The 27,834-nt window shown below is 44.5% G+C and overlaps 1 protein-coding gene across 6 annotated transcripts in view; it reads left to right on the forward strand.

Annotated features, from left to right (window-relative positions):
• The window catches only part of DNM1 (dynamin 1), a 74,259-nt gene extending 47,155 nt beyond the window's left edge, over positions 1-27,104 (forward strand). For 2 of the 6 annotated variants that reach the window (XM_069943266.1, XM_069943271.1), the window contains exons 14-20: positions 1,436-1,549; positions 10,327-10,436; positions 12,908-13,019; positions 14,122-14,292; positions 14,545-14,786; positions 14,859-15,074; positions 24,509-27,104. In XM_069943266.1, the coding sequence (XP_069799367.1) occupies positions 1,436-1,549; positions 10,327-10,436; positions 12,908-13,019; positions 14,122-14,292; positions 14,545-14,786; positions 14,859-15,074; positions 24,509-24,578 (1,035 nt within the window). In that variant the 3' untranslated portion in view covers positions 24,579-27,104. The other 4 variants (XM_069943269.1, XM_069943267.1, XM_069943268.1 and 1 more) reach the window with 4 other exon arrangements.
• Positions 27,105-27,834: the final 730 nt, after the last annotated feature.

Consider the following 27,834-nt stretch of genomic DNA (forward strand, 5'->3'; position numbering starts at 1 on the left):
CATGCTCTCCTCACATAGTGGGGTAGGGGTTGTCTCAGCGGGACTCCCCTTTAGGGTGCCTTCACACGTACAGGATCTGCAGCAGATCTGCCGCAGATTTGATGGCGCAGATTTGAATCTGCAGCGGATCCGCAGCAGATCTGCAGCAGATTTGATGGCCCAAAGTTACTCTGCATTGAATCTGCAACTTCAAATCTGCGCCATCAAATCTGCTGCAGATGCTGTACGTGTGAACGCACCCTCAGAAGGTAGACATAAGTCAGTAAAAAGACATGAAATTCTAGATAGCAATGGAATCCTAGGATAGGCCCAGGGTTTAATATCTCACATTCTGCAATTCCATCCATGCTATTTGCTCTGCTGGAAAGGAGTAGCATTCAGGTTACAGATGTGAGATTTCTGGGGTCTGCTTCACCTTTACCATATAGAAACAAACTCGATTGACCCCCTGCAGCCTCTTGTAGAAGAGTGCTTGCTTGTATTCCATTGCTTGGCTTGACGCTAAACAGTATGGCCACCGTTCTGTGCCTGTGCTGGTGTATGGATTTGCACTTCTCTTTGGTTTGATGGGTGTGCATGCATTTCCCGATCTCGTCCCGTCACATTCCTGCACAGACGACGGAATGATAACCCTCATCATCACTCATGCTCAGCTTTTCCCTAATGTGGCCTCATATCAACGTGATGTGACAACCATGACTCCAGTGGGCAGGGGCGTACGTAGAGGAGAGGGGTCCACGTGTCACCTCAGGGGCTTTCTCTATGGTACCTACGCCCTTATCAGTGGCCCATTTCACTCCATGTCATGTTAACATATGGTTGAATGTAATATCTAGTTACAAGACAAATACCTCAATGGTTCCACAGTTCTTACCTGTCTATGATGGTTAGAACATCTTGAAGGGATTGTACTGAATTAAGAAAGCATGGCTGATTTTTTCCCCCCCTGTCACTGGGTTGTATTAAAGTGAATGGGCTGAGCTACAATCCCACAAATGGCCTAGTGTGGTGCTCTTTTAAGAAGAAAGCAGCCATGTTTCTTATGCTATAAAATCCCTTTTAGGTTATAGTTCTATGTATTTATGGTGGTCGTTTTCCTAAGTAAAAATCCATCAATTTCACCAATATTTGGAAAACGCTAAAATACCCTTTCATTCCCATAATATTAAGTCGTAGTGTCTAAGTATTTTACTGAACATCTTCTCCGCTGTATAAGATGATTCAGAAGTTTCTTGTACTCCTTGTGGTTTCCTATCTTCTGCCATGTTGCTTCACTTGCTGCATGCGGAGTGTTGTGTAGGCTTGAAGGTGATTCTCCGTAAACCACAGTGCTGACCAATGGAGAATATGAAGTCGGGACAGCGAGGTCTTTGCAACCACAAACTCCTTTCACCCCATCCCTGTGCTAGTCGTGACGTGATGTTTTCTCCTCCAGGTTATTCGGAAGGGATGGCTCACCATCAACAACATCGGCATCATGAAGGGAGGATCCAAGGAGTACTGGTTTGTGCTGACTGCAGAGAACCTGTCCTGGTACAAGGATGATGAGGTGAGGACATGTCGATGGTGTGGAGCTAACTGCTAACTGGGTGGTATCAGTTCTACAGAATTGTGAGTGCAGCTCTGAAGTATAATACAGGATGTAACTCAGGATGAGTACAGGATAAGTAATGTATGTACACAGTGACCCCACCAGCAGAATAGTGAGTGCAGCTTTGAAGTATAATACAGTATGTAACTCAGGATCAGTAATGTAATATATGTACACAGTGACCCCACCAGCAGAATAGTGAGTGCAGCTCTGGAGTATAATAAAGACTTTCATTAACAGAGCTCTCTAACTTTTATGTAGATAATAAATGCTATACATATATATTCTAAGACTCTATGCAGTGGTGGATATGCCCTCTAAGAGTTAACATTATGGGTTTTGGTTTATTTCCCTTTGGTAATAGCTGGTAATAGTGACTATTCTGAACTTATTGTTTTTGTGATTGTAGCGTTTCCATCTAACCACTGTGCGAGGGTCTAGAAAACGCTGACACTGCACTTCTGTATCCTCGCCTCAGCCCTGCCCAGAATTACTTACAGATGTCTCAGTTAGTTTTTCCCCTTGATGGAATTTCCTCTGAGTTCTTCTCAGGATATATCACGTTTTTTCAGAATTTGCAGCCTCATTCATATTTGCACGTATTCACGTGAATAGTCCTTTGTGTGGTGTTTGTGACTCTATTGCTGGTTTATCATACTACGGCTATGGCATGTGTTCTCTAAACCTCTATCCCATGCAGTGGCCAAAACTTATAAAACCTTGCTAGTATTTTCTTGCACCCATTAGCCACCGGATGCGGACATGTTCTTCTACCTCTCAGCTGGTATACTTTACTTCTGTATATTGGTTACTCTCACTGTACATAGAGCATGGCAGCCAAAATACATCAATTCTAAATTACCATTTGTCACCAAAGCCATATATCTAAGCCCAGTCACCACTTAAAGGGGCGGCTCCACATCTGCTGGAGGCTTGCCATAAGCCCTAAGTGGAAACATGCGCTGGGCTAGGTCCACACAGTGAGTTTTTCATGTGTCTTCGGCTCTCGGCTCATGTTTCCTTCTTGAGCTGTAACCCTTTCATCATGTAATATGTGCAGAGCCCCTTAGCCAACAATTTTCTGTATAGTCAGGATTATCCTGACAAGGAGACATCTTCTCCGCTCTGTTCCCACTTTTATACTTCCAGGAAAACTAATTTTAAAGGCAATACATATAGATTTAAAGAGACTCTGCAGGTTTATGCTTTCGTATCTAAGGGCAATATAGACTAGTCACAGAGACGCTGAACAGAATGATGTATCACTTACAGTGTTGTGTGCAGCTGATCCAGAGATATCCTCCTGAATAACATGGACAATAAGTAGTCCTCTCCATTGTGTGCATGAGCCCAGTAGTCCTCAATATTCATGAGAAGCAGAAAACTCCACCCACCAGCTGCTGATTGGCAGTTATCTTTGCATGCAGTGGATAGGCAGTCAACTATGAATCAGCAGCTAGAGTGCGGGGGGGGGGGGGGGGGGGGTCGAATTATGTAAGTAATACACTGATCTATACAGCATTTCTCTCACTAGTTTATGCTGCTCTCATTTAAGGTGGAATAAAGCTAATGACAGATCCCCTTTTAAGGGTGCCTTTACACCCACCGGATCCACAGCGGATCTCACTTCTGCGGATTCTAAGCGAGAACCGCTGCGGATCCGGTATCAATACACCCCTATGATAGCACATATTCGCAGCGGGATTAACATCCCGCTGTGAATATGTGCTTTAACTCCCTGGTGCCCGCAGCCCCGCCGTCGCATCCCCCATCCCCGGCGGCGGCACATCCCCCCCCATCCCGGCCACATCCCCCCATCAGCCCATCTCCGGCCCGCCGCCGCGAGCATACATTACCTACTCGGCGGGGTGGCTGCAGTGAGGCTCCCGGCTCCGGTCCTGCTCAGCTGATCTGAGCGGGACCGGAGCCGGCAGCCTCACTGCAGCCGTGCCGCCGAGCAGGTACTGTATGCTCTCGGCGGCGGGATTCGGGCGGCGGCAGGCTGGGGGTGGGCTGATGAGGGGATGTGGCTGGGATGGGGGGATGCGCCGGGGATGCGACGGCAGGGCTGCGGGCACCAGGGAGTTAAAGCATATATTCACAGTGGGATGTAAATCCCGCTGCGAATATGTGCTATCATAGGGGTGAATTGATACCGGATGCGCAGCGGTTGTCGCTTCGAATCCGCAGAAGTGAGATCCGCTGTGGATCCGGTAGGTGTGAAGGCACCCTAAAGGTCAATTTTAAATTTAAACTGTAGGACAGTGATAAATTCCGAACATGGAGAGAAAGGAGTTGCTGCACCTCACACCTATGGCTGACACTAATACCTCTCTGCTACATTTAAAAACCAATGCCAGGATGTTGGTATATAATTTGATAAAACCATATTGCCTCATGTACCACGTGCAGGTGCCCTGGCCCACATGAGTCCCTACACTAACTCAACACTGTGTCGGTCAGCAACCGCCAACCCCACAAAGCAAGCGACAACAGGGGAGGGGGGGCCCCAGAATAGCCCCGCAACCCTAGTGTCACAGGACCAAACCCACTGGGCCCAGCCACACCCCGTAGGCACCGCTGGCAGAGAAGGCGGCTGCCAAGCAACACGAGTGTGAACAAGGTGTTACTACTCACCATTGCATCAGCAGGTAGAATGGGATAAAGAGGAGGTACTTAGCATATGTGCACAGGTGCTTCCTGCTAATTGGGGTCACATGGGTCTTACAAGGAGGAGTGCTAGCCACTCAGAAAAGGGAGAAAAATAAAATACGGACATGGAGAGAAAGGAACTGCTGGACCTCACACCTATGGCTGACACTAATGCCTCTTGGCTACATTTAAAAACCAACGCCAGGATGTTGGTATATAACTTGATCAAACCATATTGCCTCATGCACCGCGTTAAGGTCCCCTGGTTCACATGAGTCCCTACACTACAGTGATAAATTCCATTTAAAGGGTACATGTCTTCACTTTCATGGTGCATGAACCCTGATATTTAGGGCCGGCCCCAGCATCTTCTCTCCACCCACATGCCTTGATTGACAGATCTCTCCCTGTTTGGGTAGAGGATAGATCTATCATTCAAGGCTGGAAAGGCAGGGAGAGGAAAGGAGAACACCATGGGGGAGATTTATCAAAGGGTGTAAAATTTAGACTGGTGCAAACTGCCCACAGCAACCAATCACAGTTCCTCTTTCATTTCAGCACTGCCTAAAGCTGAGCTGTGATTGGTTGCTGTGGGTAGTTTGCACCAGTCTAGATTTTACACCCTTTGATAAATCTCCCCCTGCGTTCCAGGCAACTGCTCTGTGAAGTGCCAGCTGGAAGACTTGAGATTTTTTTTTTAATAGAAGTGAAGCTAAAATTATTATGTTAATTTGTTTTCCCTAAGACCCATTGGCATCACAACATATGGGGTAAATTCGCCCCTGCGAGCCCCTGGGACGAAGGAATATTTAATGAAAAAATAACAATTAAATTTTAATCCCCTCCTCCATGAGGTATAAATAGGCTCCACCTCCCCCTAGACCTCAGTCTAATTATAAAGAAACATAAAACACAGGGAGGGAGTCTTGTGATGCCAATGGGTCTTAGGGAAAACAAATTAACATAATAATTTTAGCTTCCCTTACGTCCCATTGGCATCACAACATATGGGGAATTAGCAAGCATTATCCCCAATGGGCGGGTTATTTATTACGTCCGCATTAAGAACAGATCTTGCAAAGGTTGTTCTTGACAAGAAAAGAAGTATCCAGCCTGAAATATCTCACAAAGGTAGTCAAAGACGACCAGGTAGCTGCCTGGCATATGTCCTCAAGTGGCACAGCGGCACGCTCTGCCCAAGTGGAGGCCACAGCTCTAGTAGAGTGAGCCCTGGTAAATTCTGGTGGATCCAGATCAGCAGAGGAGTAACATAAGGCAATGGAGTCACAGATCCATCTGAATATTGAAGGTTTTGAAGCCTTTCTCCCCTTGTTCTTTCCTGCGAAAGGGATAAAGAAATTCTTGTCTTTACGAAAATCACCTACTCTATGTAGATAGATCTTGATAGCTCTGGATACGTCCAATAAAGAAAGATCCAAGTCTTCTTTAGATGATCCAGTAGGAGAAAATACAGGCAATACTATTGGCTGGTTGATGTTGGCAAATGAAGCCACCATAGGCAGGAATCCTGGAAGGAACCTAAGGATAACTTTGTCTTGGGAAAAAATCACGTATGGAGGTGCGGAGCCAAGGGCTTGAAGTTCTCCAACTCTCTTAGCAGAGGTAATGGCTAGTAAAAGAGAAACTTTCAATGTTAACTTGAAGTTTACTTCCTCCCAAGGCTTAAATGGAGGAAGACACAGGCGTCTCAACACAAAGGATAAGTCCCATGGGTCTACCTGCTTTACCAGGTTAGGCCTAGTCTAGCCTTAACAAAATTCTTTACCTCCAAGATCTGAAAGAAACGTGAGTTTAGGTGTGCAGAGAGGGCTGCTATCTGCACCTTGATGGAACTAGGTTTTAATCCTTTATAGAAGCCTTCCTGTAAAAACTCCAATGACTGTGGAGTAGAAGGTTTAAGTCCATCAATACTCCTGCTTGCACACCAATCTTGAAAATCTTCCAAATACGTGCATAAGATTTATTTGTAGTGCTACTACGAGCGTGAGAAAGAGTATACTATACCTTCTCAGAAAAACTAGAGTCCAATACGGTCCTCTCAGTCTCCAAGTTGTCAAGCTGAGGCTGGAAAGATTCCTGCACAGATGTTGACCCTGGAATATTAGATCCGGATGCAGAGGTAATCTCCAAAATTCCCCTCTGCTCATATTCATGGGCAGGGTGAACCATGACCCCTTCGGCCAGAAGGGAGTTATTATTATTACTGACGACTGATCTAGACTGATCTTAGTCAAACTCTGGGAATCATGGCTATGGGAGGAAAGATATACGCCAGCTGGTATGTCCATGGTATTGTCATTGAGTCCAATACCGTGGGATTGTCTGCCCTGTAAAGGGAACAGAAATTCCTCAGTTTGGCATTGCTTGCTGATGCCATGAGGTCTCTCTGAGGAAGCCCCCACCTCTGGGTTAACTGAATGAACACTCTCCTTGAGAGAGACCATTCCCCCGGTAATGTCAGGCCTCAACTCAATCCGCCAATATATTGTCGACACCCCTGATATGAATCGCAGAGAGTCTGGTTATTCTGGTTTCTGCCCAACAGAAAAATCTTCTCTACTTCCCTGAGGAGAGAAGGGGATCTGGTACCTCCCTGTTTAGGTACGCCACACAGGTCATGTCGTTCATCCGGATTCTGACTGCTCTCTGTAAAATAGGAGGAGAAAAATGAAGAAGAGCTAGGTAAATCGCTCTGAGCTCCCTCACGTTGGAGGGCAGAGCGGATTCCTGTTGACTCCAAGATCCTGCAGTCGTGATGACTGTCGGATGAGCTCCCCAACCTGTTCCTGAAGCATCTGTCGTGATGGTTATCCAGTGTGGTTCTGAAAATAAAACTCCATGTTTGACTTGTCTCCACCACATTAGAGAATGTCTTGTTTGAGTCGATAGAACATCATCGCATCCAAGTCCTTCAGTCCTCGGTTCCATACTGTTAGTGCTTCTCTCTGAAGAAATCTCATGTGCCATAACGCCCATGGCACCGCGTCCGCAGCTGAGGCAAGGAGCCCTAGAAAGCGCATTTATGTTCTTATGGATACCTGACGAGGAGGAATTAGGAATTAAGTCTGATTTCTCTATGTTGATAAGCCAACCTAATTGTTGAAGTATCCTGGACATAGTTCAACTGAACTCTCAGAAGATCCTGAGTCTGAGTCATAATCAACCAATCGTCCAGGTAAGGGATAACTTTATCCCCTGTAAACGGAAGCGAACCATCATGGTGACACTACCTTAGTGAAAACAAAGGGTGCGGAGGTATTCCGGATGGAAGGACTTTGAATTGTAAGTGTCTTACCTTCCCCTGTATTTGGATGGCGAAGGCTCTCCTGTGAGCTTTCAGAATCGGTACATGAAGATATGCATCCGGTAGATCTATGGTGACCAAAAAATCTCCCTCCTGGAGGATAGATTTTACCGATCTTATGTTCTCCATGTGGAACGTCTTCTTTACGATGCACCTGTTTAGATATCGCAAATCTATAATAAGCCTCCAATTTCCGGATGGCTTCAGCACTAGTAACACTGGGGAGTAAACTCCCTGACCGATCTCGGATAGAGGAACATCCTCTAAAGCCTCAATGGAAAGGAGGTAAAGAATTTCCGTCTCTAGGACTAAGTGTCTTTCTGGCTTAAGATTTCTTGACAAAAGAAATCTTGGAGGAGGAAGAGATGATAAATGAAGGACATAACCATTTTGAATAATATTTAACACCCAGTGATCTTTTCTTAATTCTTCCCAGGCAGGGAGAAACAAACTCAGACGTGTTCCCACTGGACAGCTTCTGCGTCAGAAGTCTGGTTTCTTGTTGGTGTCCTTATTCTGCTGCTTCCCGGAACCTCTTCTGGAATAGTTTCTTCCTCAACCTCTGTACTGGTATCTCCCTTTGCCTCGCTGAGGAGATTTTGCTCTGCGTAAGGAATCACCGCTCTTATAGGACAATGGTAGGGACTTCCCCTCCTTGTCAGACAATTCCTCCATTAATTTATCCAGCTTACAGCCAAACAGCCTACCTGGCTGGAACTCCATATTACAGAGCTGAATTTTGGAGTTAGCATCTCCAACCCAGGGTTTTAACCATAGCGCCCTTCGGCAGCGGTTGAGAGCGTACTAGTTTTTTTACGCTAACCTGGTTCCCTGAGATGCATCATCGCAGAGGAAGTCAATGGCCATAATGACCTTTTTTAAGGAGCGAAGGACCTTGTCCCTGCTAGCTCTACCTTCCAAATTTTCCTGGACCTTGGTCAGCCATCTTCTTAGGCTTCTAGAAACCTCAAAGAAGAAATGGAGACTGCCCCTTGGGCTGCCGCTGCCGTATATGATCTCTTGAGGGCTACCTCCACCCTTCTATCCATCGGATCCTTAAGATTGGATCCGTCCTCCGCAGGCAGCACAGTACATTTTGACAGTTTGGCTATGGCCGGGTCCACCTTTGGAGGCTCAATCCAGTCCTTACATTGTTCTTCCTTGAGAACATATAAGGTCTTAAACCTCTTGCTCAAACCCGGAGCCTCTTCCGGTTCCTTCCATTCCGCCTGTAACATAGACAATGAAGTCTCTCCCACAGAAAAAGCCCTAGGCTTTTTTGAGGAGGACCAATCCTATCCTCTTCTATTTCCTCAGGGTGTATTTCAGCTTGCACAGCTTAGCAGAGCTTGTGAATTCTATCAGCTGTGAAATACCCCCTGAATAATTCTTTCTCATCTTCAGAAGTAGAAGAGGTTTCAGAAGAAGATGATGACCTAACTTCATCAATCACAGTAAAACTGAAAATGACCATAATCCTACAGCCATAAAGTAATATACTCAAAGGCTGGGAGTAGAGAGAGAAATGCTCCATTTGGTCTTTAACTTAGGACACGGGCGGCGAATCTCATTAGCCGCTAAAGTCTTTTGCACATAGTCCTTGACCCATACAACTACATCCTGAACATCAGGCTCCGCATAGGTTTAGGTCTGCATGAAGGACAGCGTACTTAGGCATTATAAATATTTTTAGGCATTCATAAATATTTTTATGAAAGAAAGGATGAATCTTATCTGGAAAAAATGATCCTCCTACGGTATCCATAGCCGTCAGGTAGTGAAGTCTCACACTCGGCACATTAAGTGCTTCCTTAGAAGGTCTTTTGCGAGCAGCAGGACTGGTCTCCATTTCAGACATTTTTAAGTATATAGAAGAGAGATCACAGCACTTTGCACTCAGATGTTTTCTATTAGATCCAAATGAGCCACAGAAAATCCTTCCAGAGGAAGACAGCCAGACCTAGAGGTAGCAACAGCTTACCTTCTGCCTTGAACACACAGCTAATCCAGCATGCAGAGAGCGCGCGCCGCTGCCGGCCCCTGGAAGTGACATGGCGCTGATGCCGCAGTGCTGAGACGCACGCAGCGCCGATGCGTTCCACAGTCGAACGCAAATGGAAGAAAAGCCAGCGGCTCGGGTGACACGCAGAGTGCGTTCCAAGACGCACCAGGTAAGAAAAACTTAAAAGCTAAGACCTGCAGAAGCAAATATCAGGATACTACCTGGACACCGGCTCCAGCGGCATCCCAGCAATCATTACCTGGAGAGAAAACCTGAATGCAACAGGTTAACAAAGCATAAAAACGGAGGAGGGACAAAGTCCCCTAGGGCTAACAGCAACGAAGTAAAAAAAGACTGAGGTCTAGGGGGAGGTGGAGCCTATTTATACCTCATGGAGGAGGGGATTAAAATTTAATTGTTATTTTTTCATTAAATATTCCTTCGTCCCAGGGGCTCGCAGGGGCGAATTTACCCCATATGTTGTGATGCCAATGGGACGTAAGGGAACTACAATTTTCTGCCACTTTCTGACACCAGTTGATTTGAAATTTTTTTTTTTTTTGTGAACAACCCCTTTAAATGCTATCTTGTTAAAAGTGAATAAATTCTTGAGATGGGAATACCTCTTAAAGGGCATAACACTGGAATAGATTATATTTTATGCAGGCCTTGTAACATATATAATCACATAAAACATTGATAATGTGCGAGGATTTATTGTGTCCCTGATAATACATACATTTTTCCTGACTACAGGAGAAGGAGAAGAAGTATATGCTCCCTCTGGATAACCTGAAACTGAGGGATATCGAAAAAGGATTTATGTCCAGCAAACATATCTTCGCTTTGTTCAACACAGAGCAGAGGTAAGGACACTAGTGTGGAGGCTGTGCTAACACCCACTGTCACTGGGTCAGTCACCTTTGGGGTGTAGGATGGTTTTCAGCGATATTTTTGTGTTTGGCGATGGTTTCTGAATAGCTCAAACCGATGACACTAATGTAGGACCCATTGATAACAGCTTTTCTTGTAATTTCAGTCCATATAATGTCCATACCGCCATATAATGCCCAGACATACTGTCATAATGTGCCAGGATAAATGCCCAAATCATTTGCAGCATATAAATACTACTTCCTAAAGGGCTTCTCCACTTTGGATAATATCTATTTGTTATAAGGGTCCCTTGACATTAAGCTAATGACAAAATGACAAGGTCAGCTCAGGGGCGTTACTAGAAGTGGCAGGACCCATAGCAAACATAATTACTAATACTACCACATACTGACTAATGCCACCACTACTGAATGAAAGCCACTGTACAAAAACTAATATCACCTCATACAGCAACCATATAGAGCAGGGTTGTCAAACTCAGGCCCTCCAGCTGTTGCAAAAATACAATTCCCATCATGCCTATATAGGCAAAGCTTTAGCTTTGGCTGTTCTGGCAACTGACATAATGGGAATTGTAGCTTTGCAACAGCTGGAGGACCAGAGCTTGACACCTGTGATATAGAGGTAGATACCAGCTGTATGGCAGGCTCTGTAGACTATATAACTGATTAAAGTGCAGTTACAACCAGTGACTCACTCTTCTCTCATTGCTTACTTACTACTTTGTTCCCTAGACACTAATTTTTCACTCACCTCCACAGAATCTCAGACAAACATCATTCATACACCATCGTTTTCCTCCACATATCATATTACACCTGCTGCGCCCCCATATAATGGTTAGGTCCCTCTGTCTTAATATAGTAGTTAGACCTTTGTGTGCCCCCCATTTAGCAGTTAAGCCTCTCTGTGCACCCATATATTAGTTAGGCCACTCTGTTTCTCATATACTAGTTAGATCCCTATCTGCCCCCATATAGTAGTTAAGTCTCTTTGTGCATCTATATTACAGTTATGGCTCTGTGTACAGGTAGGCCCTTAAGTAGGTAGTATCTCCCATGTAGTCTGCTTGGTAGCTATCTGTAGGTAAGCCCCCTTCCCCCAGTATGTAGTATTCCCCCTATGGGCATCTTCCTGATAGTTATTACTCACCCCCTAGCAGGCATTACCCTGTAGGTAAACCCCCTGATAGTAAGCGCCCTCACAGTATGTAGTTTTCTCCAATGTAATAGGCATCCCACTGTAGGAAATCCGACTGTTAGTCAGTCCTCCTCCAAATAGAAAGCATCTATTGGGCATCTCCACTAGTAACCCCTCAACATTTAGATAGCATGCCCCCATGTTAGGCATCTTCACTAGTATTCCTCCCCCCAATAGGTGATGTCCCCCATGTCAGGCATTTTCCCTAGTATCCCCCCAGTAGATAGCTTTCTCATGTTAGGAATCCCCCCCCCAGTAGATGGTGTCCCTCATGCTCACCTTGCCCAGCAATCTTCCCTCCCAGCTCTCCAGTGTCTTCTCTCCCTGCTCTGAGAGCTGAGGGAGGGTGGAAGTAGCCTTTTGTGGCTGGAGGTAAAGTTTTGCCTGCAGCCACAAGAGTCACAAAAGTGACTGGCAGAGCGGGGAGCCAATGGCTCCTCACCATGTCAATAACAGCACAGAATTTAACTGGAAGCGCTTGTCAGGAGCACTTATGGTTAAAGAGATCGAGCCTCCGAAGTGCTGCAAATTATGTAGGCTCAGGTGGCACCGTCTATTGGAGAGGAAGACTACCAGGCACCCGATGCTACGGCGATAGTTATAACTCTGGATCAGCTGTAATCTGAGGGGAAACCTGGCAGTAAGTATTGTTTTCTGTCTAATGCAGGACAGGTCCTCCAGAGTAAGAGATACACTTTGTGCGGACCCTGCTAATAGAATGCCTTTAACCCCCTCTGGTAATTCAGGACTTACCTTATGGAAATGGATTCTCTAAAGTGGACAACCCCTTTAATGAGCTTATATATAGTTCATACAAAATACAACAACTCAGCTTTAAAATTATTGCACCAAATTATATTGGGTGGATTAGTTTGCTGCTACTAGAGTTCCATTCCTAGAAAATAGAGGCCCTGGGCAGTTTCCAAGTAAACCACCCCCTACAGGTGCGGAGCTATAGAAGACTGCACATGCAGTAACTGCAAACAGGGGGGATTATACCTAAAGTTCACAAGACCTGTCTGTCCACCCATGTATTGGAAGGTGTAGTCTGACTAAGGCAGTCCTATCTTGACCTTTGCTTTTTAGCATTCCCAAGTGTACCCACTCTCACAGTCCAGTCTGCTATATAGAACAATTAATGCCCAAAAGTAAAGCTTTCCTCAAAAATGGCAAATAAAGCAATACCAAATACTTTGTGCTTCATTAAAAATGCCTATGCTGCTTTGTTTGGCCCTTGAAGGAACGTTTACAAGGATTATCGTCAACTGGAGCTGGCCTGTGAGACTCAGGAGGAGGTGGACAGCTGGAAGGCCTCATTCCTACGTGCCGGTGTTTATCCAGAGAGAGTTGGGGTACGTTCTGCATGACGAAAGAACTACTGGGATGTCTTGTACAGATGCTTTAGATATGTCATCCATTGATGTTTTCATTAAGGTGGATGGAGTTTGTCCATCCGTAAAGAAATTGAAGTCCTATACCACTGGCCAAATATCCTTTTCAGCTCCAAAGTGATCATCTAAGACCATTCAAGAGTTCTTGTAGCTCTTACTTGGTTTGACAACATCCTGTTGTTTTCCTTCCCCGTTGATGTCCTTTGCTAGGACCCCATTTTCCATAGAGCCAAGTGGATTTCCAGCCACACCCCCCGCCCTTCACCCTCTTCTCTGTCTTGGTGATTTTATGGGCTTTTTGTTCTTCTCCATCAGTCCCCCCAAATTTGATCATTTCCTGTTTGATAAATCTAAGGCCCCTCCTTAACCACTAACTCTGGTGTTTTTCTATTTTGTCCCCTTTTGTGTGTTTTATTTTATTCTGTTGTGGCTCAATCTGACTTCAAAGGACAAGGATAAAGTAAGTTGTGCTATCGGCTCCGGGGAGTCATGATACTTTCTCTCCTGCTTCTTTAACAACCTCACTTTCCTTTCTTCTCCTCCCATGAAAGGCCCCCGCGGCTCGAGACGGAGTTTTTAGGGGGGGCTTCAGTTCTTCCCTGGCCGTCCTCATCATTTTTTATCCTCAGTTCCGTCTGTTTCCAAGTCTGGTCAGAACATTTTATTTGGGGTCTTTCCCTCTTTTTTTCTCTCTCCTGGTTCTGACATTCTCCTGAATTCTTTTCATTAACATTCTTTTTATTTTGCATGCTTGACATGAGACATTGAACCGGTCCAGCCTTGGTGGCCCTTGCGGGTCCTTCTTGTTGCCCACCAGAGTACTGCCCCATTTTAGATCTTGAGCTTTCAAACACTTTCTACATGAATATGTATTTGGCAGTGTCCAGAACATTATCTAGAAGTTTACTCTTAAGACCTAATAGTGGTGGAAGACCCAACAATTGCCCTTAGTTCCTGGCTCTCACGGTTCAGTGTCGACAACAAACTATGCCATGGACGCATTTATGGGTCTGCTGCCCTCATCCTAAATCTTCTTTCTACTCTTGCTTCTACTGTCCTACAGTCTAGTGAGTCAGAGGAGAATGGATCTGACAACTTCATGCATTCCATGGATCCCCAACTGGAGCGGCAGGTGGAGACAATCCGTAACCTGGTGGATTCTTATATGGGCATCGTCAACAAGACCATCCGGGACCTCATGCCCAAAACTATTATGCATCTTATGATAAATAATGTAAGTGTTTCTGTTGACCACTCAAAGTTCCTATTTGCCAAGAGACCCAATTTAGCTGATATAGTGCTGTGGATTGTGCAGAAAAGGGGTCTCTGCCCAACACGGCAACAGCTTGGGCCCCTAACACCATCTCAAATTGGGTAGCAGGTGGATTTGTGGCCCCTGTAGGCCGCATTATCCTTATAGACATGACAGACGGAAAGGAGGAATATAGAGGCAAATAATGTAATGTTGCTTTTGTCCTTTGTGTAGACAAAAGAGTTTATCCACTCGGAGCTCCTCGCCAACCTGTACTCATGCAGTGATCAGAATACGCTGATGGAAGAGTCGGCAGAACAGGCACAACACAGGGATGAGATGTTGCGCATGTATCACGCTCTTAAAGAAGCCTTACATATAATCGGTGACATCAATACGACGACTATAAGCACCCCTATGCCTCCACCCGTAGATGACTCTTGGCTACAGGTGCAGAACATTCCCACAGGGCGCAGGTAAGTCAAAGGAAAGCATTAGTGTAATACATACACATTACATTGTGATACTAACTATGTATTGTGATCCAGGTCTCCTACATCAAGTCCTACTCCACAAAGGAGAGCACCCGCTGTACCTCCAGCCAGACCTGGCTCACGAGGACCAGCACCAGGTCCACCTCCGCCTGGCACCACACTTGGGAGTGCACCACCAGTTCCATCCAGACCTGGGGCATCCCCAGATCCTTTTGGTCCACCTCCCCAGATTCCCTCTAGGCCTAACCGTGCCCCTCCTGGTGTCCCTAGGTAAGTCTGTATGGTCCAAGGTTATTGATCTTTAAGACACAAAGCTGCTTATATCCAGTTAGAGACTATGACAGTTTACAACATCTTGGGCTTCGGTTCAGTATTTAAAGGTTCACTAATAATCCAGGATTTAAGTATCTATTATCTGAAGAGAACAACATGACAGCAGTAAAGTCTACTGATATACAGTAACATATCTTCAAACTGTATAGCATATTCTAGGTGTGAAGCCATCAAAGTTTAGCGGCGGGTTCAGGTACAGTGCTAGGGTCTAGATGCATCAATTGACAGTACCATATACTGACCTCTAGTAACTGGTTCATGTTGTACAGTCATGTATCCTATCAAGACTTCACCAGAGGAGACACAGGGGCCTGAGCCTGAGGCGTCAGGGAGCCATGTGTTGGGATTGAGACTAAACGGAGTCCAGCAGCTTGCAATGTATTGAATAAATGGAAGCTGCAGAAGACAAACTGGATAAAAATGATATTTTATTTCTCATAATACATACAATGCAAAGGTAAAGGAGTTGATATCGTAGATTGGTCGGGATGATTAGTATCCTTTGAATACTGAACTTAAAGTATCTGTCAGATTTACAGATTTTTTCATGTCTGAAGCCCATCATTGTGTCAGGGAAAGTGCTTAACGCTATGGATGACCCAGAAGACATGGCCGGGTACAAATATTGTGTACCTGGATAGTCCTCAGAGCTTTGGTGCCTGTATGTAACCTTTACCAGGTGACACATGTTGGTCCTTGTTGCACCAGACCAGTGTACTGATAGTTCTGGCTATGGGCAGCGCCTGGTTGTGATGTGGTTATGCACAGACGTTACATTCTGATGGGCGACTGACGTCACCACGTAGCCCTGGCCTAGGGATCAAGGAGTATTCTGTGTAGATCATTTGGCACATTCCAAGATCTCTACATTCACCAGTCACCTTCATGGAGAACAGCATGCTTCTGCATAGTGCATCATATAACACTGTCACCACCATGTCATCCATGCTCTTCCCTTATTTTACACAGCTTCTTCTTATACCCATTCCATACTGCAATTCTCTATTCTATATACCCCACCCCTGCTTCCTAGCCCCTGAGACCAAGTAGCGGCTTCATGTAACTCTAGTCTGTATTAACCTAATTTAAGCCATAGTATTGCATCGACCTATAGAGCTTTCCTGGCTTTTACTGCGTAGGTACTGCTTAAAAATGCGACACCTTAAGGAGGCGTTTTATGTATGCGTATGTAGGTGCACCTGTGGCATCTGGAGATCAAGGCCCTTTAAGATTAATTTGTGGGTTCCTTTGCAGCCTGATTTTTAAGGGGGGCGGGGGTGTACCCACATGGCCCTATTGTAGACAATTAAGGGAAAAGATGCCCATTAGAGATGAGCGAACCTTGAGCATGCTCGAGTCGATCCGAACCCGAACTTTCGGCATTTGATTAGCAGTGGCTGCTGAAGTTGGATAAAGCCCTAAGGCTATGTGGAAAACATGGATATAGTCATTGGCTATATCCATGTTTTCCAGACAACCATAGAGCTTTATCCAAGTTCAGCAGCCCCAGCTAATCAAATGCTGAAAGTTCGGGTTCGGATCGACTCGAGCATGCTCAAGGTTCGCTCATCTCTAATGCCCATACTTATGCCACCTTAGCACTTAAGAGTCATGTCATGTTATTTTATTATAGTTTTAGATGTTATTTTATTATAGTTTTAGTTCAGACAGGCTAGATTAGTGGCCTTAAAGAGAATCCCTCACTATAAAAAGATCTTTAGATTTTTGCATCTGGCAGTGGTATAGAGCTGCAACCACTGAGTACTTTCCCAAAGTGCTGGAGCATAGCAGGTTCCCATGAGAGTGCTATGACTTCCATCTCACTAGCCCTGACTCCTACAGAAGTCATGAAGAGGTATGAAAAACCTCTGACAAGACATAGAGACATATTAAAGGTTTTGAAAAATCCATGTCTGTGTGTTCAGATCCCAATCGAATCCTAGATAAAGCCAGGAGAAGCACGAAGCTTAGCACTTCTCATTCTGTTCTCCATAGACTTGCATTACCATTACTTCTCTCTTTGTTCTCCATAGACTTGCATTACCAGTCTTTCTTTGTCATGTGCAGAGAGAACAGGAAAGAAGCTGGCTCTTTCTAGCGATCAGCTGGCTCTTTCTAGCAATCAGCTGGCTCTTTCTAGCAATCAGCTGGGGTCTGAACTATTACACATGGTGTATTCACACCTCAGCATGTGATCCACTATCCACAGGATAGGGAATAACATGTTCATCGGTGGTGGTCCAACCTCTAGACCCCACTGATCTATAAAACTGACCTTTTTGGTAATGTTTGGATATGTTTAGAAGCCGCATAAATAATGAATGACGCATTGGCTGCACATTCACAAGGCAATTTACTTGTTCTATGAATCAATTGGGGTAGCAGAGGACGGACCCCCACTGATCAGCATGTTATTCCCTCTCCTGTGGATGGTGGATAGCATGCTGAGATAGGAATACACCTTTAACCCTGAAAATGTCTGACTCTAGTATACAGTAGAGTTCCAGGATATAGGCGTCTAATGGGAACCTTCCTGGGCTGTGTCTCTGTTTTGGGGTCCCCCACCCTCCCCCACTTTTCTTGTATATAGAATGAGGGTTCATTATCCACAGCTAGATCCATCAATGACATCATGGTGAGATCGCCCGTCACAAGTCCCTCTGGGATTCTGTGCCTACGGATTGTGCTGATGAAAGCTTCACACACATGACAACTGGGTCCTTCTTCTATGTAGCTACAACAGTCTATATACATCATTGCTCTGATGCAGCCATATTTCCCAATAGGACGTTACTTTGGATCCTGTGTACACATAAGCATTTACGATATAGGCTCTGGCCCAGGGTTCTCTAGCTTTTGTAATACTACAACCCTATCTGCAGTCTATCAGGGCATAATGGGAGTTGTAGTTTTACAACTGAAGACCACTGCTGTAGACCATGTATTCCTTAAGTGTAAGGGAGAACTCTACGCTCCTATTTGGTCCTGGTGTCAGCACTTTCTGCTGTCAGGAGGATCTATCAGCAGCCATCTCTATAGAAATCACTGTTTTACATCCCAGGCCTTGCAAATGCATAAAGGAACAAGCAACTTTAAAATAGGTCTTAAAATTTTTTTTGTTGAATTGTTTATAGATATAAAGATGTATTTATCTCCATGGTAACAGACAACAAACAAACCCAGTGTAGTCTGATCAAAATCCTTTCAAAAATATGTTAGTGTAACCTGAGGAAAAAGATAAATCATAGAAAATAGCATCAAATTTGCTTAAAGCAGGTATGGGGAACCCTCATCCCTCATTTTTCAGCTTCACTGAGAAATGAAATCTAGGAATAAAGCAAGATAGGAAGGGGGAGAGGAGGATTGGATTGCAGGGAACGGAAGGAAAAAGCAACTTGCTGCAGGTTTATTGTCTTACCCCAGTGGCGAATTCACAGCTTACACTGCTCAGTACTGCTCAATAATGATATTTTATCATCAACAATCTCATTCCTGCCCCGGACTACACTACACTTTATATGTTAACTATTTATAAAGAAGGCACACCATTTTGATAAATTTGGCACAGGTAACTATGACATATGACTGACAAAACAGTGTCAGAAATCACTTAAAATGCACAAACAATCACATTTCCCCTATAGTACTAAAATCAGACTACACAGGGTTTGTTTGTTCCCATGGAGACACATAGGGGTTGTAGAAACAAAAGGGTAAGGCAATCTATAACAAAGGGCTGTACTTATTTTCCGCACCAGTGCTAAACAGACCCCCACGACTATAATTGCTTTGATAAGTCCAAACAAGGAGCGCTGTTACATGGAGTGTTTATTTATATTGCTCTGTGTCACAGGGCCAAAGGCTTGTTCATCACCTGATTGGGTCATTTTGACCCATTAAAAGAAAACAAAAAAACATTCACTATAATATGAGATTTGATTGCAGGCCTCCCATCCCCCACAAAATTACCAATCCGTATGCAGTAATAGGCCCAGTAACCAAGCACCTATCTAGATTTAGTGCTAGGCCCCTCCTTCCATCTGCTACCAAGTGACAACACAGATCGTGGTAATCTGGAGTTGTTACCCACCAGACACATCCTCCATCACCTTACCAGGATCCACATGTTTCTTTGAGTAGGTTACTTTAAGAATAATCGCTATGAGAAAAATCATTGGACCTGAAATGCGTGAGACTAGTTAGCATGTGTAAGCTTCATCAAATAATCAATGTGAGTAAACCCAACTTTTCTTGACTTTTCATCCATCCAGAAATCAGAACTGACAAGACTGACACTACTCATGCCTAGGTGTCTATACATACGGACCACACCTTGATTTTCCCGTGGCAGATCTCTCCCATCCTACAACCACACAGAATGTTGATGTGCTTCTATATTCACACTTGGCCAACAATGGTGTCTGAAAGAGATGTTGGCGTGTATATATATATATGACTGCATTGGTCTCCATTTTGTTTAGGTGCCAAGAATAGTCCAGCTGTGGCTGTATATTAATGTATGCTTGTATGTATATGTATCATGGTCAGCCATGGTTCTGTGTATGCATACGTGGCCCTTACATGCTTCTGGCTGTGGCTGTTCTCAGCCTCTGACTTCATGTTATTTTTCAGAATAACTATCAGTGACCCATGAGGAACACTCGTCACGGTATGTCACGCATTTCAAGTCATGTGACCTGTGTGCCTCCTTTTTCCTAGTCATGTGATCTTCATGTGTGTTACGCACATGTTCCCCTCCCATCTGCTGTCTCTTGCCCTGTTGCCAGGCAGTCTCTTTTTATCATGACTCTTGCTTTCTCCAAGTTCAAGTCCATGTGGAGACCTGCTTCCCTAGCTTGGGATTTGGATTCCTAAAGGAACTGGGTTAAAACAGCGTGAAGGAGTAGTTATCATAGTCAAAGGAAATTATATTTATTGCCTAAACTGATCTTGTGTACAGTCAAGAGGTTTTTGGGGTTCCTCGTTCCTAGCTGGATCTTCATGGTCCTTTTTGTACATCCCCTTGAAGATGCTAAAGTCATTTTCTATAATAAGTCTTGGAATATGTTAAAGGGGTTTCTGATTTTAGGTTAATAAAGCTTAAAGCAGACCTGTCACAGAGATTTATGTAGTTAAGCTGCGTGCAGGATTGTACAGGGCTTCTCATTCTGATTTTATGTGTGCCTTGCTTTTATAGATTGAGACCTCCACTGCTGTATTTTTATTATTATTATGAAAATGAGCTCCAAAAGCTCAGGCGGTGTTCTCCCTAGACACACAAGTCTAGCTATGTACAATACCACTCATGCTTCTCTGGGCTTCTCCCAGCTGTCTCTAGGGCTTGTCTGAGCTGTCAAACGACCATGTGCAGACCAGTTATTGAAGCTGCTGAGAGAAACTCAGCTCTTAGTAGGTGAAGTTGAAAGTACAGTGTTACCTCGGTTCTTGAACACTTTGGTGTTCGAACAAGTCGGTATTCGACCCACAATTTTCCCCCAATCTGTACTGTACTGTACTGTAATGTAATTTTCCCCCTGGCTGTACTGTACTTCTGGCAGGGGTTAAGTTGTGATGCAGTGCACAGAATAACCTTTTAAGCCCCACAGGAAGAGCAGAACACCAAAATGACTGGTGTTGTGCTACTCTTTGGAAAAGTTTCGCTTACTTTTCCTGGCTCCTGCCTGTGTATTTATGTGCACTGAAGCCTATAGGGATGGTCACCCATCATTTTGGTGTTCTGCTCCTCCTATGGGGTTAAAGGGTGATTCTGTGCACAGCATCACAATTTAACCCCTGCCTGGATGGCAAACTGAGCAGGCTCAGCAGCAGTACAGACAAGGCCCCTCTGAAGCAGAAGCTTTGAGCACTAGTGAAGAATAGGAAGCCCTGTTTGTACCTGGAATTCCCCACTCCTGCAGTAAGGAGCAGTGTGCAATGCGTTGCTACTTACTGTATGTGCAGAGGAGGTAAGTGGTGATGCCATTGCATCACCACTTAACTCTTAACACTCCATGGTTCAGGCTTTCTGCACATGACCTAAGGAGTGTAATAACAAATTAAATGTATTTATATGTTTTACTCTACTCGGTTCTCAAACCTCTCGGTTCTGGAACTTCTCGGTTCTGGAACTGCCTTCCATAACAAATTAAGTTCGAGAACAGAGGTATGACTGTAAAGCCAAGTTGATATCAATGAAGCAGCTGGAGGAAAAGAGAAGTAAGCACAGGGGTGTCGCTGGCAAGCTGTGGGATTTACATAGCTGGGCTTTTGGAGCTTATTTTAATATAAAAAAGACAGCTTTTCTCAGCACTGGAGGGCTCAAACTGTAAAAGCAAGGTATGTTTGAAATCAGACACAGAAACCCTATACTAATATGCACTTAGTTTAACCACCTTAAACTCCATGCACTGGTTTAATCACTGTATAAATGAAAAGCTCTATAACCTTCTAATATACATTGTTGTTTGCTGCCAGTGAATCATAACACTCTTACCTATATTAAGAAGCAGCAAACCTGCTTTTGATTATAAGACCAAGCCGATCCCTACATAACTAATGTAGTATGGGTAAATAGTATGTACACAGGTATTACAAATTCAGGGGTCAGGGCAAAAAATACAACCCCTCCTCCGAGTTACTGTAATAGACAAAAATACCCACTAACAGAGCTTTAACAAACTAGATCCCAACATCCCAACGTGCTTTCCCTTTTTTTTTTGAAGAGGTTCATCAGGGGAATTAGGGGACATAGTCTGTTGACACATTGTTAATCATCAAAACCAGCACAGCAGTAAAAAGCTTCAAAAGGATACGTGATACAAAAGTGAAAGTGGCTCAGACTCTAACTGCACCCAAATATATATAATTCAATGTATATTAGAATTCAATGTAGAACTTCTAGAACTTTTATATATTTAATTTGTTTATTCACAGAAAATCAGAACCCTCTTTACATAAAGTTGGAAATTACTGTGGATATGTTCACATAAGGTGGATATCTTAAATATAGTTACTGAGAGTAGAAGTGAAAATGTAGGGGGTGCAAGCTGTAAATTCTAGGCTATTAAGCAAGGTCAGGAACAGGACCGCTGGTCTTTGTGACTACTTGCCTGACCATACCATTTTGGATAGAGTTGCAGTAGGGTCCCCAGCTAATATACTTTATCATCCCCTGGAGACCTGTCCTTTGTTCATCTATGGCAGCGATCCCAAATAAATGACCCCCCCCCCCCCCCCCCCCCCCAGATGTTGCAGAACAGCCACAGGATGGAGATCACTGATCTAAAGGGCCCCACGCTTGGTCTACACCAAACAGTTGCAAAGTGTTGGAGTCTATGGTTTAAGAAATCTTGGCATGGAGCAGTCACCATGTTGTAGGCTTCATCGGTGAGCCTTAGCCAGCAAGAGATTGTTGCAGAACTACAATTCTAATTATGCCTGGTATAGAGCTAAAGCTTTGGCTGTCCAAGCATGATGGGAATTGTAGTTTTGCAACAGCTGAGGGTCTGCAGGTTTGACACCACTAGACGGACCATCTTCATCTACCAGGAGATAAGTGTCTTCCCCATCTGATGTCTCTTCTTGCACCTGATGATTCCTCTGCTTCCTCTTCTTCAAGTGTCCACTCTGCATTCTCCATCCCTATATGTCACTGTCACCTCCCCCTTATTCATCGCTTTTTGGCATTGCCGTGCTCTGCTTGTTGTCCAAAAATTAACCGTGCCTGGCAACTCGGACTGATTGTCTCTTGTCTCTCCTTCTTATCATACGTAGTGGAATCGCTCACTCTCTTCCTGTTGTCTCATCGAACCCGATCGCTCACCTACACGCCAACCACCACCCAACCCTTATCACTGTTACCGCCTCATCTCCCACTATAGAGGGTCATGTGCAAACAAAACTACTGCCAAAGAAGCGGCGCCAATGTCTATTGCAACCAATCAGATGCTAGCTTACTTTTTCAAAATGGCGCCTGCAATCTGATTGGTTGTGCGTCATTCGTACACTGGGCACTAGTTTTTTCTTTTCATGACCCAAGTAACCTCGGCCGCTCATCTTGTGTCCCGCCATAAGAGTTATAGTGGTGATATTGTATTTGCTGTGTTTGCTTTCTGTTCCCCACGCACAGTCAGCCCTCCTAAACCTGACACGGACAGAGCATGGAGGACATTGGGGAGCCTCATGTACATCACACAACACAGGCCCCTGATTGGCCGCACCTCCAGATGAATGTATGACATCATATATATAACATGTGGATCAAAATTTACAACTTGGGTTCCATAGGAAGCATTAAAACGAAGATTTTATCAATAAAGTTTATTGAATAGTCCATTGTCATCTATGATGTGCAGCAATATGGCCCCCAAGCTTTGGTCTTAGGGTCTTGGACAGTGCAGTTTCTCACAGACTGGGATTATCCGCAGCAATATCTGTATCTGAGACCCCAAGTAGGGGACCATATTGCTCCACACAATTGAGCCTCCTTTATCAAAACCGGAGATGTTGCCCATAGCAACCAATCACATCACAGCTTTCATTTTCCCCACAGAAGTTCAAGAAATGAAAGATGAGCTCTGATTGGTTGCTATGGACAGAAAGCTCAGCTCTGAGATGTTACCATAGCAACCGATTAATGTCATTTTTGACAGATTGATGAACTCTGGCCTAAGTGTTTTTGTCAAAGAAAATAAAATTGGTTGCTATAGGCAACAGGACCATTTTTCCTTAGCTGATGCATGAGACCCCAAACCCTGGTAGCCATTTTGAATCTTCCTAACCCATGTGTATTCATTTTCTTATGTAATGGACAGCTCCTTAAAGGGGTTTTTAGACAATGAACTCCAGCCGTCTGATAAATGAACATAAAACAGTAAAGTTATTTTACTACCTTTCTGCGGTCTTTCATGCTTTCCTCTTGGTTCTCATGCAAACTGTCTGCTCTGTCGTCTTATCCAAACTGGTTGCTTGTGTTCCTGTTGCACACTCCAGCCAGGAATTCAGACAACTCTACCCCCCTTTTAGTATGTGAGAGGCGTTATAGCAAAGAAAATGCAGTGGGAGATAGAATCGGCTGAAAGCCTACTAGACCATGCAGCAAGAACAGGAAGTGGGTTACAGGATGTAGCCTAAATAGGAAAAGCAGTAAGGAAGAAAGGAAAGTATGAAGATAAAATAGCTTTATTAACATATGTTCATTTACTAGACAATAATAGGTTTCATTATCAGACAACCCCTTTAAGTGACACATAGAGAAGGAATGGCGATGTACTCCAGCTGGCAGGGGATTCTGGGCTGACTGTCTCCTATCATGGATGATGCTAATCACGTTCTGTGTTCTCTTGTCTGTTCTTGTTTTTATTTCCATTCAGCAGGAAGGCTCCCGCATCACCTACACGACCCACCATTATCCGACCTGCCGACCCGTCCCTCTTAGATTAAAATATGGAGGCCTGGCTGCCGAACACAGCTTTCTCCCCATCCCTCCTCCCAACCCCCCATCACACCTATTCCGGGCATGGTGAAAACGTCTCCCCCTCCTCCACCACTGTGTTGTATACACTGGCTCAGTGTCACTATGTATTGTATTGTACAGATGTGTAGTATTGTCCCTTTGCAGCTCCATATTGTGCAATGTCTGGTTGATATATAGAAATATATATATTTTATTTTTTTTCTTGCGTCCCCTTTCCCCACCTTGATGCCACTGCACATCCTTCCACCAGCTTCTAGAAATGATCTCATTGTGTCTCATGTTATTCTGTTGTACGATTATTTCTTTTGTACTAAAAGGATGTCAATCGGATTAGAGCGATAGTAGCCATTGCTGGTATAGACAACTCCATGCGCAGTCTTCCCCTACCTCCTCTTCTGGCCATGCGCCATCTTCATGTTCTGTCGCCCTCTTGTGTTCCTGTTACGTTTTGCATCTTCCGCTTGGTCCATCTGTAAGAACACAATTGTGAATTCTCCATTCCCATTGAATAAAGAAGAGCGGGGAGGGGTCATATTGATGATTTTCATTAAAGGTTATGCAGATAGATGTTGTATTACAGGGTATGGGTTTTTTGCATTATTGCTCTTTTATTTTGCAGGGTATGATTTAGATATAATGTAGGGGTAGTTTACCTGCGGCCTGTTCCATATGTAAGGGTCTACCTAAGAGACATGATATAACGGTTGGATAGATATAGAAAAAAAAAACTTTTCAATTGTTAAATTTCCCCATGCAGATACAATGTACCTGTGTGGGGCAAATCCTTGGGAGACCTATACGGGCAATATAGGCCAGAGGTAAACTATCCCGTTGATAGAGGGCTATGTGCACCCTGTATATGCATCCCCCAATTGAAGGCCCGAAAGGTTATGGTTTTAGACCCTCCAAGAGTCATTGGAAAGAAACAATGTGCACTAAGTGAACAGTCACAGACAAGGGACAGTTCAATGACCAAACGGGTCCCACTTGGGATAAGAATGTGGCTAAGCAGAGAACCAGAGACAATTGAGGCCTGCGCTGCCCCATGTGCCCTGTACAGGGGCCTAAAGGTGGCGCAACACTCATCTGTTCTGTTAAAAGTTTTTATACTATGAGGAATAGCACTAGAATGAGTAAAGAGCGCCACCTGCTGGTTGTTTGGTAGGTAGAGAGTGTCACTTCCTGACAGCTAGTAATAGGGTTTGCAGAGACTGTCAGTGACTACTAGTGTTAGGATCCATGAAGAATGCCACCTCCCTGCTGCTTCCTAGTTGTTGATCCTAGAAGTTGAAGAGAGTGCCACCTCCTGGATGCTGATCCTGGAGACTCTACGGAATGCCACCTCCTGGTTCCTCATCCAAGTTATTGTAGAGTCCCCTCCTGTTACTGATCCTAGGGACTGAAGACAGTCATCTTCTAGTTTCTCATCCTAGGGTTATTGAAGTTTGTGCCACCTCCTGGCTTCTCATACTAGGGAATGAAGAGAGGCCCCTCCTGGTTGCTGGCCCTAGGGATTTTTGAAAGTGACACTTCCTGGTAGATCTTATTACTTCTAAAAGATGCCACTTCCTGGTTACTGATCCTAGGGTTTGTACAGAGTGCCACCTCCTGGTTACTGATCCTAGGGTTTGTACAGAGTGCCACCTCCTGGTTACTGATCCTAGGGTTTGTACAGAGTGCTACCAACTTTTCACATATTCTAGGGATTTTAGAGTGCTACCTCCTGGTTACTGATCCTAGAGCTTGTACAGAGTGCCACCTCCTGGTTACTGATCCTAGAGCTTGTACAGAGTGCCACCTCCTGGTTACTGATCCTAGAGCTTGTACAGAGTGCCACCTTCTGGCTGCTGATCCTAGTGTTTGTAGAGAGTGCCACCTCCTGGCTGCTGATCCCAGAGCTTGTAGAGCACCACCTCATGGCCGCTTCATATGAAAACACTAAACGCTTCACTTCTTTCAGGACATACTTGTGACTGACCTTTTCTTTCCCACTCTTTCTCCCCTTTTCTTTCTTCCTGTGATCAGAGCCACCCGAGTTAGCCCATCGAGGCCAGAGAGTCCTAAGCCTCACTATGACCTGTAAGCCTCCCTGGGCTTAGACTGTTGCCTGCTTCCTAGCTATTCTGTCTTGGAGTGTGTGACACTTACCACACTGTCTGTCCTGTTGTACAGTGGTTGTGCTACACGCATATCAAACGTGGTTATTGATATATGAATCTCATCTTCTGTTCTATTACTGAACTTATCATGTCTGTGGTAGTGGCATTTCCTGATATAAATATATTATAAATAATTCTAAATATATATATATGAGATCTTGGAGATATGTAAGCCGCTGTGCTTCCATGTGAATTTCAGTCTTTAGTAGGACATCAATTCTGGGGAATCGATGGGACGTCAGTCGGCTGGCAGCTGGATCTGTTGCTCTGCATGTAAAAGGATCATCCATTTGGGGAAGAAGTTTTGGTGCTGGTGTTTAGCTGTGATACCCGTCAGAGCATTGAATAAAATATGTTTCTGTAAAAAAAATAGTTTCTTGTCTTGTACTTGAATTAAACCAAAGATTCACTTACCTATGAGGTGTTGTCTCCTGAGCCCCTGTCTATGTAACCTATTGGAGCCGGGACCTCTTAGAACATCTGATGGCATCCAAAATGGGTGCAATTTAAAGCGATTGACCCCCAGGCCACTGTATTCAACCAACTGCAATAAAACTTGCTGCAGATGTGAACACCGCCTAAAAGAGGCTATACACCCCCATTCATTGTTGGATGGACGATCTCTTCCAGCCTTCCCATACATGGCTAAATGTTGTGCGTAGAGATGAGCGAACCTGGAGCATGCTCCAGTGGATCCGAACCCGAACTTTCGGCATTTGATTAGCGGTGGCTGCTGAAGTTGGATAAAGCCCTAAGGCTATGTGGAAAACATGGATATAGTTATTGGTTGTATCCATGTTTTCCAGACAACCTTAGAGCTTTATCCAAGTTCAGCAGCCCCAGCTAATCAAATACCGAATGTTCGGGATCGGTCAGGATCAGCTGACCCTACTATAATGTGTATGGGCAGCTTTATGGTCAGTCAATCATTGTATAGTAGCGGTCATGACGCTGGTCTGTCATTTCTAGTGATGGTTTCCGATTAGAGATGAGTGAACTGGGTTCGGGTTCGAGTCGATCCGAACCCGAACTTTCGGCATTTGATTAGCGGGGGCTGCTGAAC

The sequence above is a fragment of the Dendropsophus ebraccatus genome, chromosome 10 (assembly GCF_027789765.1).
Source record: "Dendropsophus ebraccatus isolate aDenEbr1 chromosome 10, aDenEbr1.pat, whole genome shotgun sequence".
Classification (NCBI taxonomy): domain Eukaryota; kingdom Metazoa; phylum Chordata; class Amphibia; order Anura; family Hylidae; genus Dendropsophus; species Dendropsophus ebraccatus.